This window comes from Solanum tuberosum, unplaced genomic scaffold (assembly GCF_000226075.1).
Source record: "Solanum tuberosum cultivar DM 1-3 516 R44 unplaced genomic scaffold, SolTub_3.0 scf00247, whole genome shotgun sequence".
NCBI lineage: Eukaryota > Viridiplantae > Streptophyta > Magnoliopsida > Solanales > Solanaceae > Solanum > Solanum tuberosum.
This window is the reverse complement of record NW_006239171.1, coordinates 361253-380535: the sequence shown is the minus strand read 5'-3', so window position 1 is coordinate 380535 and position 19283 is coordinate 361253. Positions and strand designations below refer to the sequence as shown.

General features: G+C 39.2%; 1 protein-coding gene across 1 annotated transcript in view; it reads left to right on the top strand.

Moving 5' to 3' along the window:
• The window catches only part of LOC107062617 (uncharacterized), a 20687-nt gene extending 1828 nt beyond the window's left edge, over positions 1 to 18859 (top strand). The window contains exons 3-5 of the mRNA XM_015313472.1: positions 4127 to 4366; positions 18628 to 18688; positions 18849 to 18859. Coding sequence (XP_015168958.1) covers positions 4127 to 4366; positions 18628 to 18688; positions 18849 to 18859 — 312 coding nt within the window. The remainder of the gene's footprint in view (positions 1 to 4126; positions 4367 to 18627; positions 18689 to 18848) is intronic.
• The last annotated feature ends 424 nt before the right edge of the window (positions 18860 to 19283 follow it).

Here is a 19283-nt window from a genome sequence, read left to right as displayed (position 1 = left end):
TTTTTTCTAAGTGTTGGACCATTTCTTCCAAATGACATATATTATTTCCTATATATCATTAGTTCATTCCCATCCCTAAAAACATTTCCCTCACTTCTCAAATATTCTCTCCAACTCAAGAAGAAGAAGAAGTGGAAGCTAGGGCTTTGGATTCAAGTCTTTCTTCATCAATTTCTTGCAAGATCATAGCAAAGGTATGGTGATCCTTCATCTAGGGTTAGCTTTCACCCTAGAGTCCATTCAAAGTTAGTTTTCAAAGGTTTCAAGTTCTTCAAAATCTAGGTTTTCACTCTAACTCATGGGTTCCTTCTTCAAACGTTTTCAAATGGTTATTAATGACTTATTATGATTGTATTAGTGTTTAAATGATGATTTATGACGAAAATACTCCATGAACCCATGATTTCTCTCTATTCCTAGTTTATGCCTTTATAAAGTGGGTTGCTTGATAATGAATGTATATGAATCGAACTTGTTTAAATGTCTTTAGATTGTTGAAGTATGTCATTACTCATGCTTAGTTTATGGTGTATTGTTGGTGTATTGGTATGAGAGGCTTATGGCCTTAAAGGCAAAGTATGAGAAATTGAAGTGTTATCATGACATTGTATGAATGAGAGTTCAATGAAGATAATGTGATCATGTTATGAATGTAAAGGTGTTGTTGTAGGTTGTTCACTGGTTTGGTTGCATAATTACTACCCTATTTTCCATGCTCTTTGATTCCATTACATGCCTTCAAGGTGTTTGACAAAATGTCCAACTATGGAGAATTGATGAATCGATGCTTTAAAGTTTGAGTTATGAGATGTATGGAAATCCAGAGATGTGTTGATGACACTCATGAATGTTGATGATATAATATGAAGGATTCTTCAATATAAAGTATACCTTGAATTGGTAGGGCTTATGCATCATTTTCTTGTATAAATGATTATATTGTTGATTGTTGAATCCTTGGATCGGTAGGCTTATGGCACCCTTCCACACATGCTTATAATGAACCTTGGATCGGTAGGCTAATGGCACCCTTCCATTAATGATAAGTAATGAACCTTGGATTCGGTAGGCCTATGGCACCTTTCCATAAAGGTTAATGATGAGACTTGAATCGGTAGGCCCATGGCACCCTTTCAAGAGGAGTTAATGAGCTTTCCTAAATGTACCTTGAATCGGTAGGCTTATGGCACCCTTTCATGTGTGATGATGTCAAAGTAATGAACTATTCTATGGGAATGTAGGCTAAGCACCGAGCGGATTTGGTTAGATGGAAACTCCCCCGACAGTTAGGCATGAGTTTCAATGATCGTCTACCTTATCCCATAAACTATGTGCCCGCATAGGAAGCTAGTGGATCCATTAAGCTATATATACCGGTCTTCCTTAGGCAAGTAGACCACCTCTTTTCGGTGTGGGGACTCATGACACCGGATTCCATGACAAGCTCTCATGGTCTATGTCGGTTAAATGCTTACTTCCCATCATGTGAGATTTCATTATGGTTTCTTGACAGGTTCTACAAAGTGTAGGTAGTAGTATGGGATGCTACCTATACATTGCACGAGTAGGCTTGGAGAGGGTCATAGTGAGTTTCTCTAAATCCTAATGTATGTGATACAATTGTGGCCTAAATGAGGTTATTAAAGAATGTTGGCTCTTAAATGCTTAATATGTTATGCATGTTATACTTGGGTTATATTGCGAGTTATTTTCCCTTGTCATGTCTTAATTAATGATATACCTCTTATGTATGAATATTGTGCAAAGGTGAAAGAAAGGAATGATAAGTTACTTTAAGTGACCTAAATGTGGTGCCTTAGTATGGATGGTGGTATGGGACGCCATCCATACATTGCACGAGGTATACCATAGGGTTTCTTGAGGTGAAGGTCCAAGGTAAAGGTTTTCATGTTGAAATTGTTTAAAGGTAATATTATGACTTACTTGATGTTTATGCTTGTATTGTATGTCTTTTATGCAACTATTCATGGTACTTCAAAAAGTGGCATAATGCATGGTTTCTAACCAAAATGTCCCTTTTAAAGCATGTTTTGCATGGTCATCATACTTAGTACATTTTTGTGTACTAACCCATATTCTTCATGTTTTTACTACAAGTGTAGGTTCCGGCAAGTGATCCCTCTTAGCTAGTTTGAAGTGTTGGATTGCTTTCCTCCAAGACTTGGTATGTCCTCATGGATTCGAGGACAAGACTTTTAAGTTCTTTTGTTCATGTAATAGACACTTTTAGTTTTGTTTTGATTGTAAAGGGTCGTGTCCCTACTTATGTTTTTGTTTGTGTCTAAGATGGCCATGTGAGACTTAGACTTCCGCTGTGTGTTTTTAAAGTTGTTTTAAGAAGTTTAAATGTGTGGATGTAAATAAGTTTTTTTTATTTATTCCGCACTATTTTCATTATTGAATGCAATGAATGACTATGTGGCTTGTATAAGACCCTTTCGGGGTCGAGTACGCCTTGTTACGACTTGGGGGTGCTCCCGGGTCGTGACAGGTAGCATGACCTGGTTAGGCCAAGACCATTACATGGTAGCTTAGGATTGAGAAATCATACTTTTCTAAGGGTAGCTTACATTAGCATCATAGGGTGCTTGTATGGTTGCATGACTTATTTGGTCCAAGACTATTTCATGGTAGCTAGGAGGGAACACTTTTACCCTTCCTAATATAGCTTGGACTTGCATGATTCATGTAGTTTCCATGATAGCTTGGTCTATCCTAATAGGGTGCTATTCCTTGTTATTATAGAATGATAAATAATAATCATTGAGGTATGATAGCCTAAAGTAGTACTTAGCATGGGTAGGATTATGGGGTCTTATTCACGCATTGCACAAGAAAAACTTGAAGCTACTTACGAAGTATGTCTCTTATGTGTTGCATGCTTAGCTTGGGTTGAGTAATAGTACTTTTCCTTGGTAGCCTTGAATAGGTGAGTTATGACCATTTATGAGTAATGACTTGTCTTGGGCTTGTAAGGAGGTACTCTCCATGATTATTATGAATATGAGGGACAAGTCCCTAATCTAAGTAGCATGTGTATGATGGAACTAGATTACTTCAAGGAAGTAATGTGAGCATGTCCTAATGTGATATTTGCCTAGATGATATATGCTTAGCTTGGAATATTGTCATAGTTGCCCTTCCTTGAATATGCTTGACTAAAGGTTAAAGTTCCCTTGTCTATGAGAGATAAGCTAAGGATGAGATCCTAAGATGGTAAGTATGATTATGATGACCTAAAAGTGGTACTTAGTATGGATGGGATTATGCGGTCTCATTCATGCATTGCACAAGTATTCTTTAAGGTTACTTGGGAACTAATTCTTTTATGATATGAAGGACTAAAGAGTCTAATAATGATTATATGATGCATATGTTGGAGACTTTGCATATGATTATGATATTGTCTCTTATGCTTATAGTTTATGTTTTCTGAAGTGTCTCTTATGTTGACTAACCTTTATGTTATTCTCTTATGATGTTATGCTAGCTATCATATTTAGTACTTTTATAGTAACGCATACTTTTGCTTATATTAGGGTTTCGAAGATTTGAGTTCCATTCTTGAAGATAGAATTCTAGAAATGCAAGGAATTAAAGACTTGGTGAGTCCTTATAGCTTCAAGGATTAAGCCACCATTTCCTTTATGTCTTTTATTTTCATGTCTTGAGACTATTGTATGGTCTTTGTCCCAAGAGTTATTCAAAATATTATGTTAGATGGTTTGAGACAAAAGTGTAGTAAGACTTCCGCATCGTTTTATAAAGACTTTGATTGTATGAAAAAATGTTTTAAAATTACGCAATTTTATATTTTCTTATGTTATGATATGCTAAGGGCTTGTATGAGACCCCTTTGGGGTCAAGTACGCCATGTTACATCTAGGGTATACCCCTGGGTCGTGACAAACTTGGTAATTAGAGCACAGGGTTTAGAATGGTTCTAGGATTGTCTCAAACCATGTCTAGTAGTGTCTTGTTCATAAATGTGAAGCGCGTCACATTTATGAATAAGAGGCTATTGGATGTTTAGGAAATCTCACTTCTTCATTCTCTAAGGCATGCCATAGAATTTGGCTCTAATCCGTGCCCTATGGTTTTTCAGGGTATGATTAATACAAGGGAATATGCTAGGAGGAATGAGAAAGGCAATGAGGAGCAAGAGGTTCCTCTCCAATTTCCACCCCAAGCTCCTCCTCAAGCTCCAAATGACCCTATAGGGGAGAATGTGACTTATGCGGAGTTTAAATCGGCCTTCCAATTATTGGCTCAGGCTGTGATGGCTCAAGCCAATAGGGAGATGGTAGCTCCGGTAAACCCTAATGAAAATTCCACGGCTTTAAGAGTGAGAGAGTTTTTGAGGATGAACCCTCCAGAGTTTTATGGCTCCAAGGTGGAAAAAGATCCTCAAGAGTTTATAGATGAAGTGTATAAGGTGCTAGCTATCATGGGGTTGACCTCGGGTGTCACACCCAAAGGCTACCCCCTGGACGCGGACATGTGACCTAGGATCACGAGTGACACCAAGCTAACCCTGCTGGCATATCATAAGCATACTAAAGAAAACTGAATCAATAAATAATGTGCTGAAGATAAATCATATGAATAATCTAAAATGATGGGGAAATACCCATATACTATCTGAATAAATAAAAACTGAGAGTTTAAATACAAATGAAAGGTCAAACTCTAACACTATAGCTGAATCTAACTATGTCTAAAATAAAGCCTCTACTGGTTAGAAATGCTGGGACATGCCCCAGCTAGGTCTAGAAAAACTGAAATTAAAGCTAAAAGCAAGAAAGATAATCATGTTACTCATCCTCGAAGAATGAGGACTCACCACTGATGCTGCTGAACTGAAGATCGGGAATCGATATATGTGTGATCTGACTGCTGAGGACCTGAACCTACATCACGAGAAGATGTAGCGCATAGTATGCGTCAGTACTTAAAAAGTACTGAGCATGCATGATAGAATAAGGCTGAACAATAACATAATTAAACAATCAATAAAGCAATGATATACTCTGAACATGATAAGGCTACTGAAAATACTGAACATGACTAAAATGAATGCAATGACCAAGTTTATAACATGCTGAGACTTATTACTGAACTGTACTGATAACATGGTCAATGTAAGAGAATCTGCCTGAACTGTGGGAGCTACTAATAACCGACATAAAACCACATGAGCTAAATGTGGAGTCGGATGTATACTCCCCATCGAGAGGACCCAATATATCCTGCAAGAGGTATAGTGGTATGTTAGCGTGATCACTAAAATGATGCCCACAGAGGGGACTTACAACCTACAGGGCACGTAGTTTTGGGACTTGCGGGTGACTGACCCTAGTCCACCCAGTAGTAAGCTTCTCCCAATTGATTATGTAATTAACATTTTATAGTAAGTTTTGTAATACTGGATAGCTCAAAATACTGACATGCTAACTGAAAATGCAACATTAATATGCTGATAATGAAACATTTAAATCTAAGGTATGTATAACTGAAATATCTGACCTAGCTACGGTTATAAATTTATTAAGGTATCTACACAAAACCATACTACAATCATGATAATCTGATTAGGAACATTAAGCCAACTAATTCATAATGATCTGCTGAAATTCTAGAAACCCTTGGTCAAGATAATCTGAAGGAAATCAAGAATCTGACTGAATTCTAGGGACCTAATGGGGAAAGGAACCCACTAGTGAAATCCCACATGCTCGGTGAAGAATTTCATGGAGAAATCTTTTGATTTCGGGAAGGAAACTGATGAAGACTCGATGCGTTCTTTGACTAGGGCTTTGTAGACTCTTTCTCCTTCTGCGTTCTAATTTTTCTATGTTTTTCATGAATGATTTTCTTAGGGTAGATCTAGTTAAGTTACTATGCTAAAACAGACAAAAACTATGTAGTTTAGGGGTCCAATGCATAAGGAAAAGACCAAAAGACCCCTAACTTAACTGTTGTCGGGGGCTACGGACGGACGGGAACGACGGACCATGGATGGACTGACGATCAGTTCTGGTCAACCGTCGATGGGGTTCTAGGAGTTGAAATATGTGGTCCAACCTATGGCCCTGGACTACGGACCATGATCTGACCGACGGTATGTAGGTCCAGGCGTGGGTCAAGACTTAGGTATTTTTCTTGGGCCTTTCTGGGGAGTGTTGCATATGGTGATCCATGGACCGAACGGATTGTGGGTCACCCTACGGTCCGTGGGTGGCAACTGTGGGTTGCACCTGCAACTTCTAAATATCTGTATTTTGGACTATTTTCGGATACGGGGTGTTACATTTTCTCCCCCTTGGAAACATTCATCCTCGAATGAAGGTTAAACTAGCTGAGATGGAGGGAGAGAGATGCATCCCCTACCACTAAACACTGGAAATTGATTTCTGATTGAGCTAAGTTCCAAGAACATGCAAATATGTTGAAAATGCAAATACAATTAAAGGAACATAATGCTAAGACTGAAATTGTGCATGAATGACTGAAAAACTGAAGAGGAACTGTTACCTCAAGTTGTAATGGAATCAGAAGGAAAGAGGTGAGGATACTTGGCCTTCGTGGCTGCTTCTGCTTCCCAAGTAGCTCCCTCTACGGACTGACTCATCCACAAAACCTTAACTGAAGCGACTTCTTTATTTCTCAACCTTCGAACCTGACGATCAAGAATCTCAACTACTACCTCTTCATAAGTGAGACTATCCTTCAAAGCCACACATTCTAAAGGCACAATAGACGTTGGGTCACCCACACACTTCTTCAACAACGAAATGTGAAAAATTGAATGCATTGCTGCTAGTTCGGTTGGCAACTCTAACTTATAAGCCACTTTACCAACCCTTTTCAAGATCTTGAAAGGGCCTATATATATAGGACTGAGCTTCCCTTTCTTGCCAAATCTCATCACCCCTTTCATAGGTGACACTTTTAGGAAAACCCAATCATCAACTTGGAATTCTAGTTCCCTTCTTCTTACATCTGCATAGGATTTCTGGCTACTCTGAGATGTCTTAAGTCTATCTCTAATGAGTTGCATTTTCTCCATAGTATCATGAACTGAATCTGGCCCTATCAAGGCTGCTTCACCTACTTCAAACCAACCAACTGGTGATCTACATCTATGCCCATACAATGCCTCATATTGGGTCATCTAAATGCTGGAATGGTAACTATTATTGTAGGCGAACTCTATGAGAGGAAGGTGATCATCCCAACTACCCTTGAAATCGATCACGCAAGCTCTCAACATGTCCTCTAAGGTTTGAATGGTAAGCTCTGCCTGCCCATCTATCTGCGGATGAAATGTTGTGCTAAGATTAACTTGAGTACGAAGACCTTTATGAAATGACTTACAGAAATGAGAGGTAAAATAAGGACTTCTATCCAAGATGATAGACAAAGGAACCCTATGCAACCTTAATATCTCATTAATGTAAAGTTTGGCGTAGTCCTATGCCAAAATTATTGTTTTGACTGCTAAAAAACGTGCTGACTTAGTAATAATTTCAACTATCACCCAAATGGAGTCATGTTGTCTACGAGTATGAGGTAAACCTGTAATGAAGTCCATGTTCATCACTTCCCACTTCCAAGTAAGAATGTTGATCTCTTTATTCATACCTCTTGGTTTCTGATGTTCTACCTTCAGTTGCAGGCAATTAGGGCACTTAGCCATAAAATCCGCTATATCCCTCTTCATACCATTCCACCAAAAGACTTCTCGAAGAACACAATAAGTCTTAGTGGCACCTGGATGAATAGAATATCTAGAATTATGGGATTCTACAAGAATCTGCTATCTCAACTCACCCACCTTAGGTACACATAATTGACCCTGATAGCGAAGCACACCATCTCCCCCTTGAGAGAAAACCTCAACTCTCTGCTGATGGATTGCACCCTTTAGTTGAAGTAGTATCGGATCACTATCTTGCTTTTCTTTAACCTCCATTACCAATCAAGATTCTTGGCCATGTTGAACTGTTACACCACCATCTGATATGCTCATAAGACGAACTCTTAAGCGAGCCAGTCTGCGAACATCACTTGCTAGCTCTTTTCTTTCTTCCTCCACATGTGCTACACTACCCATAGATAGTCTGCTAAGAGCATCTTCTACTACATTGGCCTTACCAGGATGGTAATGCAAACTCATATCATGATCCTTGAGGAACTCAAGCTATATCCTCTGGTGAAGATTCAACATACTGAAAGCTCTTATGGTCTGTGAACACATCTACATGGACACCATACAAGTAATGTCTCCAAATCTTAAGAGCAAACACCACTGCTGCTAGCTCGAGGTCATGAGTAAGATAGTTATTCTCATGTACCTTAGGCTTTCTAGAAGCATATGCTATAAGCTTACCTCGCTGCATCAACACACAACCTAGGCCGACTCTGGATGCATCACAATATATAACATAATCGTCTGACCCCTCTGGTAGAGTCAAAATAGGAGTTGTAGTCAACCTAGTTTTCAATTCTACAAAGATTTTCTCACAATCATCTGATCACTAAAACTTAACCTTCTTCTGCGTCAACTTAGTCAATGGAGAGGCTATGGATGAAAATCCTTCCACGAACCTTCTGCAATAGCCAGCCAAACCCAAGAAACTTCTGATATCTGTAGGAGAGGTAGGTTTGGGCCATTGTTTCAATGCTTCTATTTTCTGAAAATCCACTTGGATCCCTTTGCTAGACACTTTATGCCCAAGGAAAGCAACTGACTGCAACCAAAACTCACATTTGCTGAACTTAGCGAATAACTGGCGATCTTTGAGAATCTACAGGACAACCCTAAATTGATTCACATGTTCTTTCTCATTCTTAGAGTAAATGAGGATATCATCAATAAAGACGATAACGAACAAGTCCAAATACTGCTTGAACACTCTGTTCATCAAGCCCATGAAAGCTACAGGAGCATTGGTTAGTCCAAATAACATAACTACAAATTCTTAATGACCATATCTAGTTCTGAATGTTGTTTTCGGAATGTCACTATCTCTGACTCAGAAATTGTGATAACCGGATCTGAGGTCTATATTCGAGAAATGACTAGCACCCTGAAGTTAGTCAAACAAGTCATCAATCTTGGGGATAGGGTACTTATTCTTGATTGTGACCTTGTTCAACTGTCTATAATAAATGCACATCCTGAGATAACCATCTTTCTTCTTCATGAACAACACCAGTGCACCCTATGGGGAAATACTAGGTTTGATGAACTCCTAATCTAGAAGATCTTTCAACTGCTCTTTCAATTCCTTAAGCTCAGCTGGAGCCATTCTATAACGAGGAACAGAAATAGACTGGGGAACTGAAGGAGATCAATTCTAAGTCAATTTCCCTTTTGGGAGAAACTCCGGGAAGATCTTCTGGGAAATCATTAACTACTAGAACTGACTCAAGAGTTGGGGTTTTAGAGGTTGAATCCTTAACCCGAACTAGATGATAGAGATAACACTTAGAGATCATCTTCCTGGCCTTAAGGTAAGAAATGAATCGACCCATAAGCGCTAAGCTAGTACCCTTCCATTCTAAGATTGGTTCATCTGGAAACTGAAAGCGAACAATCCTAGATGTACAATCGACTGAGGCATAATAGTAATGTAACCAATCCATGCCTAGAATGATATCGAAGTCTACCATTTCTAACTCTACAAGATCTGCTGAGGTGACTTTCTGGGAGACTGTGACAGGGCAACTTATGTATACCCGCCTAGCTATGACTGGGTCACTAACTGGAGTAGAGACTGAGAAGGGTTCTGAGAGAGTTTTCGGACTACTACTGAAGTTGACTGTTATATAAGGAGTTACGAAGGAAAGAGTAGCCCGTAGGTCTAACAATACATAAGCATCTAAGTTAAAAACTCGTAACGTACCAGTGACTACATCAGGTGAATCTTCATGATCCTGGCGAGCCTGGAGAGCATACAACCTGTTTTGGCGATGACCATCCCTGTACCAGATGAGTTACCCTGCTGAGTCGGGTGACCTGCTGGTGCTGCTGAAGTTGTGGACTAAACTCTACCATTGTTACCTTCTTGACCCTGTTTAGAAGGACAATCTTTCAACATGTGACCAGACTGACAACACCCAAAGTATCATTCATTTCCTTCAAGACACTTGCCCAGATGGTTCTTACCACACTTTGGAAAAGTTGAGTATGTTCTGGTGCCTGAAACACTCCCCTGAGACTTAGAGCCTGATGCCCTACCTTTCTGATCATTTCGAAACTTGGAGGATGGAACACTAGGTGATGAAGGTACTGGAGCTAAAGACTTGCTGGAACTGCGAGCAATTTCCCCAACCCGATTTCTATTGAGAATATTCATAGTTTCCTGTTCTAGCCTTCTTATTCTCCTTAGCCTATTCCCTAAGCTTGTCTCCCTCAACCTGCGGAGCATGAGTCATGAGCCATGAGCCTAGAGATGTTCATATTTTCTAGCAAATTGCATCCCTACACTTTATTTTCACTAGATCGGATACCTCATACATGAACTTGTTCATTTGAGCCCTAGAATCGGACACCAAGTGAGGAACATACCTGGAGAGTTGGGTAAACTTGAGTTCATACTCTTGGACTATCATAGAACCCTGCCTCAAATTCATAAAATCTTGAGCTTTTGCCTCCCTCAAGTCTCTTGGGAAGAAGCTGTCCAGAAAGGTATCACTAAAGCATTCCCAAGTGATAGGAGTTGCATCTGTACCCCTGTTCTCTTTCTACTGAGTATACCAGATATGAGCTACATGCCTAAGATGGTAAGATGCCAACTCAACCCGATCATTCCTAGTTACCTGCATCACTCCAAAGATCTTCTTGAACTCATCAATGAAATTTTGGGGATCTTCACCAATCTGCGATCCTAAGAACTCAAGCAAATTCATCCTAATAAAATCCCGAACTCTAGCTGCAGCTAACCTAACATTAGCATTTGCCAGAACTGGAACCTGCTGATTATTTTAGTTAGTCACACTCTGAGCCAAAAGTTGAATGGTGTTCTAGAATTTTAAATTCAAAACTTCTTGATCTAGGAGTGTAGGAATTGCGTTAGCATTGCGTGCATTCGCATTCCTTCCATGAGCTCTATGAGGAGGCATGATAAGAAACACACAATAAAGGATTAAAACGAGAAGTTAGATTAAACCCCACGCACGATAAGAGTAACAAGGAAATGAAGTTTTTTTTCTAAAACACATTGTAGCCTCCCTTTCATTAGATGTGGTGCACTTCACACCCATGAAAAGGACTCTACTTAGTGCGGCTTTTCAGACATTCTAGGACTCTTAAACCTAAACTATGATATCAAGTTTGTCACACTACGAGGCTACCCCATAGATGCAGACACGGGACCTAGGATCATGAGTGACCCCAAGTTAACCCTGCTGGCATATCATAAGCATACTAAAGCAAACTGAATCAATAAATACTGTACGAAAGCTAACTCATATGAATAATCTGAAATGATGCAGAAATACCCATATACTATCTGAATAAATGAAAACTGAGATTTTAATACAAATGAAAGGTCAAACTCTAACACTATAGCTGAATCTAGCTATGTCTGAAATAAAGCCTCTACTGACTAGAAATATTGGGACATTCCCCAGCTAGGTCTAGCAATAATTAAACGAAAGTTAAAAGCAAGAAAGATAATAATGTCACTCGTCCTCAAAGAATGAGTACTCACTAATGATGCTACTGAACTGAAGATTGGGAACCGATCTATGCATGATGTGATTTCTGATGACCTGAACCTACATCACTAGAAGATATGGCGCAGAGTATGCGTCAGTAATTGAAAGGTACTAAGCATGCATGATAGAATAAAGTTGAACAATAACATAACTGAATAAGCAATAAAGCAATGATATAATCTAAACATGATAAGGTTACTGAAAATACTGAACATGACTAAACTGAATGCAATGACCAAGTTTAAAACATGCTGAGACTGAATACTGAACTGTACTGATAAGATGGTTAACGCAATAGAATCTAACGAAACTGTGGGAGCAACTAATAACCTACATAAAACCACATGAGGTAAATGTGGACTCTGATGTATACACCCTATCGAGAGGACCCAATATAGCCTTGCCAGAGGTATAGAGGCATACTGGCGTGATCACTAAAATGATGCCCACAGAGGGGACTTATAACCTATGGGGCACGTAGTTCTGGGACTTAAGGGTGGCTGACCCTAGTGCACTTGGTATTAAGCTTCTCCCAATTGATTAGGTAATTAACATTTTATGACTGAAATGTTGTAATACAGGATAGCTCAAAATACTGACATACTAACTGAAAATGCAACATTAATATGTTGATAATGAAACATTTAAATCTAAGTCAGGTATAACTGAAATATCTGACCTAACGTTTGTAATTCATGAACTAAAAGAATTACATAGCTAAGATTCTGAATTTATGAAGGTATCTATGCAAAACCATACTAAATTCATGATAATATGATTAGGAACATTAAACCAACTAATTCATAATGATCTGCTGAAATTCTAGAAACCATAGGTCTAGATAATCTGAAGGGAATCAAGAATTTGACTGAATTCTAGGGACCTAATAGGCGAAAGGAACCCACTAATGAAATCCCACATACCTGGGGAAGAATTCCACGAAGAAATCTTTCAATTTTGGGGCTGAAACTGTCGAAGACTCATTGCGTTCTTAGACTAGGGCTTGGTCGACTCTTTCTCCTTCTGCGTTTTAATTTTTCTATGTTTTTGTTGAATGATTTGCTTTCGGTAGATTCTAGTTAAGTTACTAGGCTAAAACTGACCAAAACTACGTACTTTAGGGGTTAAACGACATAGTTTACGGGTCCAACGCATAAGGAAAAGACCAAAAAACCCTAGCTTAACTGTTGTCGGGGGCCACCGACGGACCGTGGATGGACCGACGGTCTGTTCTGGTCAACCGTCGATGGGGTTCTGGAAGTTGAAATTTGGGGTCTGACCTACAGCCCTGGACAACAGACCGTGGTCTGACCTATGGTTCGTAGGTCTTGGCGTGGTTCAGGACTTAGATTATTTTTCTGGGCCTTTTTGAGGAGTGTTGCAGATGTTGATCCACGGACCACCAGAACGGATCGTGGGTGACCCACAGTCTGTGGGTGGCAACCGTGGGTTGCACCTGCAACTTCTGAAAATCTGTATTTTTGTCTGTTTTCGGACACGGGGTGTTACATCGAAAGAGAAAGCAGAGTTAGCCACTTACCAATTGAGGGGTGTAGCACAAATTTCGTATGAACAACGGAAAGGCAATAGGTCGGTAGGAGCGGGCCCAATAGACTGGGAAGGGTTCAAAGAAGCATTCCTTGATAGGTTCTTTCCCCGAGAGTTGAGGGAGGCTAAGGTGGAAGAGTTTATTAACCTTAGGGAAGGTAGCATACGTATTAAAGAGTATGCCTTGAAATTTACCCAATTATCCAAGTATGCTCCATCTATGGTAGCAGATTCAAGAGATAGGATGAGTGGGTTCTTGACAGGGGTGTCGACTTGGTAGCAAAAGAATGTCGTACGACAATGCTCCATCATGATATGGAAATCTCATGTCTTATGGTGTATGCTCAACAAATGGAGGAGGATAAACTAAGGATAAATCTAGGGAGAAAAAGAGGGCTAGGATGGACGATGATAATTCCTTTCACGAGGAGTCCGATAGACATGGTCGCTCTAGGAAGCGACAAAGACTTTTCGGACAAGGTTCTTTTTAATACTCCTAAGTATAAGGAGGATAGGGTACCTAACCCTAACCCACAAGGAATTAGCAGTGAGTCCCTATGATCTACCTATGCTAGGTATGGTAAGAGACATGAGGGTAGGTGTTTGGCGGGTAGAGAGGGTTGCTTTAGTTGTGTGAGAGTGGACACAAGATGAAAGATTGTCCAAAGGTAAGGGCTACAAGAAGAGAGGGTAAATAAGTTGCCACTAGTGGTCCAGATGAGACTGCTCAAAACAAGAATAGGTTCTACGTCCTCCAAGCTAAAAATAATCAAGAGTGACCTCCTAATGTGACTACCGGTATGTGTTTCATGCTTTATTAGATTCCGTTATTGTTTGGTCTTTTATGAATTAGTAGATTTGATATGATAGACTTTGATGTTGTCTTTAGTATGAATGAGCTTCATTGTTGCTTTTATGTTATAGATGGTGCTTAAGAAGTCAACCTAGGCTTACTCCCAAGGGTGAGATGGTGTGCCTAGATAGCAAGGCCATTGTGTGTCTCTGTGTGGCCATGAAATCTTTATATGAATGTTAAAAAAATTAGGTCTTGGTAGAAATGACTTATGTGCATTGTTTTGCCTCATGTTGTAGTGCATTGAGTAGAGTTTCATATAGACTTCATGAGATGAATTATTGAGCATGCCTTAGTTTGGCTCCTTGAATAAATGCTTTTTGAGAGTAAATTGCATATAGGCTCCATGAGTGTGTGTTGAGAATGTTTAGATTGAGATGGTAGTTCCTCCTTGTATATGAGTAAATATAGAATTTGCATGCATTTTGGGTTGATAGATGTACTTCTTACTTCCCTATGTTGCATTGAGTATGTTTATCTCGGAGTTGAAGTTTTCTTTCTTAGTTGTGTGCATTTAGATGTGTTGCATGCATGATGGGATGATAGTCTAGAGTCATTTTCTTTAAGAAGTTCTTAGAATCATCATTCGAGGACGAATGTCCCCAAGGGGGAGATAATGTAACACCCCGTAGTTTAGTAGACAATCTAGGGCTAAGTTGAAGGCTACAAGTCAAGGCCAAGAGGGAATGAACCAAGGAGAAGGGGCAAGAGCCAGGGCTTCCCCAAGCTTGCCATGGAAGTGCCTTGGACCACGATAGCCTTCAGGCTTGTGGTGGCCTCCACGGCTCATGGCCTCACTCGTGGTGGTAAGGCAGTGTACCCTCCAGAGCTGCCCAAGAAATGGCTCATCTTTATGAGCCACTTCACGGCCAGTGGTGAGGACCACAACTCGTGGGAAGGCTCGTTAAGAAGCCTTAGTTTGTGGAGGCCAAATACTTCAAGCCTTAGCCACTACCGAAGGACCACGATTAGGACCACGATTCGTGAGCCCTGTCCTGGTGCCTGGCACCATGGTTGCCTAGTGAGGAGTCTTTTAGTAAATTCCTTTTTAGTTAGTTTTAAGTGGGGGTCGTTTCGTTTGGACTTTATACACCTATATAAACTATTTTTAATCTTTAACAACCCCAATTAAGTCATTAATTCCAAAACCCCAAGAGATCCCAAAGTTCTTCATCTCAAAAATCCGCTCTCTAGAAAACTCCAAGAAGAAGAAGAAGAATATAAGATAGGTCAAAATCCTCCATTCTTGCAAGAAATATGAGGGATTATAATCAAGGTATGATAGCATATTCATCCATGGATTCTTCCATCCGTGGAGCCCCCTAGATTTCCCCCAATTGTGAAGATAAACCCCAATTCTAGCTAGGGTTTCTTCCTATATTGTGGGTAGTGTTGAGTACGAATCCAATTGAGTGGAAATTACTTGTTTATGATTGTTTTAGTATTGAATCATGATATTATGATGAATTTATGTATTTTTCATGGTTAACCCTAGTCTAATTGATGGAATTGAATTATGTGGGTTTATGCCATGAGAGGTGAAATTGAGGATTCATAGATGATATTCTAGAATTGGTGTTATGAGTAGTAATTGTTCAAGAATAGAAACATGTAGAAATTAATTGAACTAGATTATGGTATATATGATGGTTCATGACTAGAAAAGTTGAAGTTGAACCTATATAATGAATTGTGACTAGAATCACTTGATAATCAAGAATGTGATTAGAATGCCTCAAAATCTAGGTATGAATGATGATTGTAAGAAATAAATCTTTGATAGTAAGGCTTGTAGTTATGAATGTTGATTCCTAGTGCTTTTAGAGTAAAGATAATATGATGAACTATGAATGTTAGAGCTTTGACAGTAAATCTACTATGATGTGATCTTTTTGTGTATTTTTGAAAAGATATTCTCACTTACACACTTAGGCATGAATATGCTAGGAGATGAAAGGTTATCTCACATATAATGATTTTAGGTTGAAAGGCTTACTAACCTAAAATGAATCAAAACATGTCAAACTTGAATAGCTTGAAGTTGTGACTTAAGCTCCCTTCATGAATAGCTTGACTTGGTAAGATAAGACCATTCTTGGTAGCTTGAGTTAGGAGTATTTCATGGTAGGTTAGCATTAAGGAATCATACTCTCATAAGGGTAGCTTGAACTAGCATCATACAATGCTTGTATGGTAGCATGACTTGGTTAGGGCATGACCATTTCATGGTAGCTTAGGATTGAGAAATCATACTCTCCTAAGGGTATCTTACATTATCATCATAGGGTGCTTGTATGGTATCATGACTTAGTTGGTCTAACACTAGTTCATGGTAGATAAGAGGGAACACTTGTACCCTTCCTAGAATAGCTTGGACTTGCATGATTCATGTAGTTTCCATGACAGCTTGGTCTAGACTAATAGGGTGCTATTCCTTGGAAATCTAGAATGATTAATAGTAATCATTGAAGTATGATAGCCTAAAGCAGTACTTCGCATGGGTAGGATTATGGGGTGTTATTCACGCATTGCACAGGTATAAATTGTAGCTACTTATGAAGTATGTATCTTATGTGTTGCATGCTTAACTTGAGTTGAGTAATAGTACTTTTCCTTGGTTGCCTTGAATAGGTGAATTATGATCATTCATGAGTAATGACTTGCCTTAGGCTAGTAAAGAGGTACTCTTCCATGACTATTATGTATATGAGGGACAAGCCCAAATCTAAGTAGCATGTGTATGATGGAACTAGATTGCTTCAAGGAAGTAATGTGAGCATGTCCTAATGTGAGATTTGCCTATATAATATATGCATAGCTTGGAATATTGTCATAGTTGCCCTTCCTTGAATATGCTTGACTAAAGGTGAAATTTCCCTTGTCTATGAGAGATAAGCTAAGGATGAGATCCTAAGATGGTAAGTATGATTATGATGACCTAAAAGTGGTACTTAGGATGGATGGGATTATGCGGTCTCATTTATGCATTGTACAAGTATTCTTTAAGGTTACTTGGGAACTAATTCGTTTATGATATGAAGGACTACAGAGTTAAATAATGTTTATATGATGTTTATGTTGGAGACTTTGCTTATGATTATGATATCGTCTCTTGTGCTTACAGTTTATGTTTCATGAAGTATCTCTTATGTTGATGGATTATGTCTTATGTTGACTAACCCTTATGTTATGCTAGCTATCATATTTAGTACTTTTTGTACTTAACGCATACTTTTGCCTACATTATCATCAAATATAGGGTTTGGAGATTTGAGTTCCATTCTTGAAGATAGGTTTCTTGAAGTGCAAGGAGTTGAAGACTTGGTGAGTCCTCATATCTTCGAGGATGAATCTACCATTTCCTTTATGTCTTTTATTTTCATGTCTTGAGACTATTGTATGGGATTTTTCCCAAGAGTTATTCAAAAATATTATGTTAGATAGTTTGAGACAAAAAGTGTAGTAAGATTTCCGCTTCATTTTATAAAGCCTTTGATTGTATGAAAAAATGTTTTGAAATTCCGTACTTTTTTTATTATCTTTAGGTATGATATGCTAAGGGCTTGTATGAGACCCCTTCGGGGTCAAGTACGCCATGTTACATGTGGGGTGTACCCTTGAGTCGTGATACTTTCAAAGTAATCCGAACCGCTCAACGATCCACCATGCAATAATTTTATAGTAGGTCTTCTCAAAGAACTCAAAGCATACTGAAAGTGTACCGATATGGTACGTGAGCAATTCTTAGTTAATATACCGGAGTGGTACCCGAGCTTTTCATATTTAGTGTACCGGAGTGGTACCCGAGCCTACAAAGAATCACAAATAATCATGCATAATCACATATAACAATGAGAAATACCACTTGAAAACCACAAGTCACTAGAACAAGTTCATTGAATGAGATTATATGCATGATGTCCTTTCATATGTCTCCCTACTACTATGCATTGCACAAATGATACTACTAACAGTAGATGTGTATGCATACATAAACAAGAAACATACAACCATCACCTATATGCATAAACCAATATTTAGCCATTTTTGAGTCCTTACTAGGTGATGCTATTAGGTTCTTGTGTTTCTTTTTCAATGGTTCCAGTCTGTGGAAGGTCGTGGCACTTCAGGAGGCATACTCCATTCTTTTATTAGTTTCATTACTGATTAGTGTACCTATCAAGCTTAAAGGTGTTTGTTCTGATTATTTATTTGAATTGCCAAACGGGTGTATCTTCTAGGCTGATGGGATGTAATTAGATATTAGGTAGATAATTACTTTAAAGATATTTCATTCCTTACCTTGTGTGTTTCTTAATAAGATTTCTTTTACTATTTCTTTTCTGTAACTTCTAGATATTCACTTTTCCACTATTCATTAATGTTTTAACTTTCCAAGCTCAGTCGGCCTATGATGCCTATTAGTACATGTTGTTTTGGTACTCATATTACACTCTATATCTACTTTGGTGATACAGGACTCTACACCAATTACCAACATTGTTATGGAGTCAATTGCAAGAGGACTCGGAGATGAGGGTGAGCTTATGATATTCTTCTATTATAGCGGGCATAGAACTCGGGGCCCAAATAGCACCCTCACACAACCTCTGCTAGCGCAACTCCTTATCCACAATAGAAGCTCTCCTAGCTTGCGTAGTCTGCTGATGCTCCCTCTTCTTTGCCCTCGCATCCTCAGTGGCATCATAAGTGTGGATAGAACGGTGCCTCTTTCCTCAGGCACAGGTGGACTCGGACTGTGGTGTGTCCTCGCTGTGAAGAGCATCTAACACCATATCATCTACTGGTGCAGTAGGTGCAGACTCTGGCACATTCATGGGTGGAGCTAGGATGGCAACAAGATCGGCTCGAAGACTATCCAACTCAGTCTAGAAAGAGAAGATATATGTGGTGGGGTCTTGTCGCTCGAGGACTCTCAACTCAAAGGCATCCAGGCGCTTATTAATGGCCAGGACCTTCAGGTCCATGATGTGCCCAACACTGGCCTCAGACTTTGATATAGACCGATGTATCCAAGGCTTCATATGCAGAAGTAGTGTGGCCATTTTTGCCTCCAATTTTTGAACACGGGCAAGGGTCATGACAGCGGATCTTGACGAGGGTGTGCCTCTAA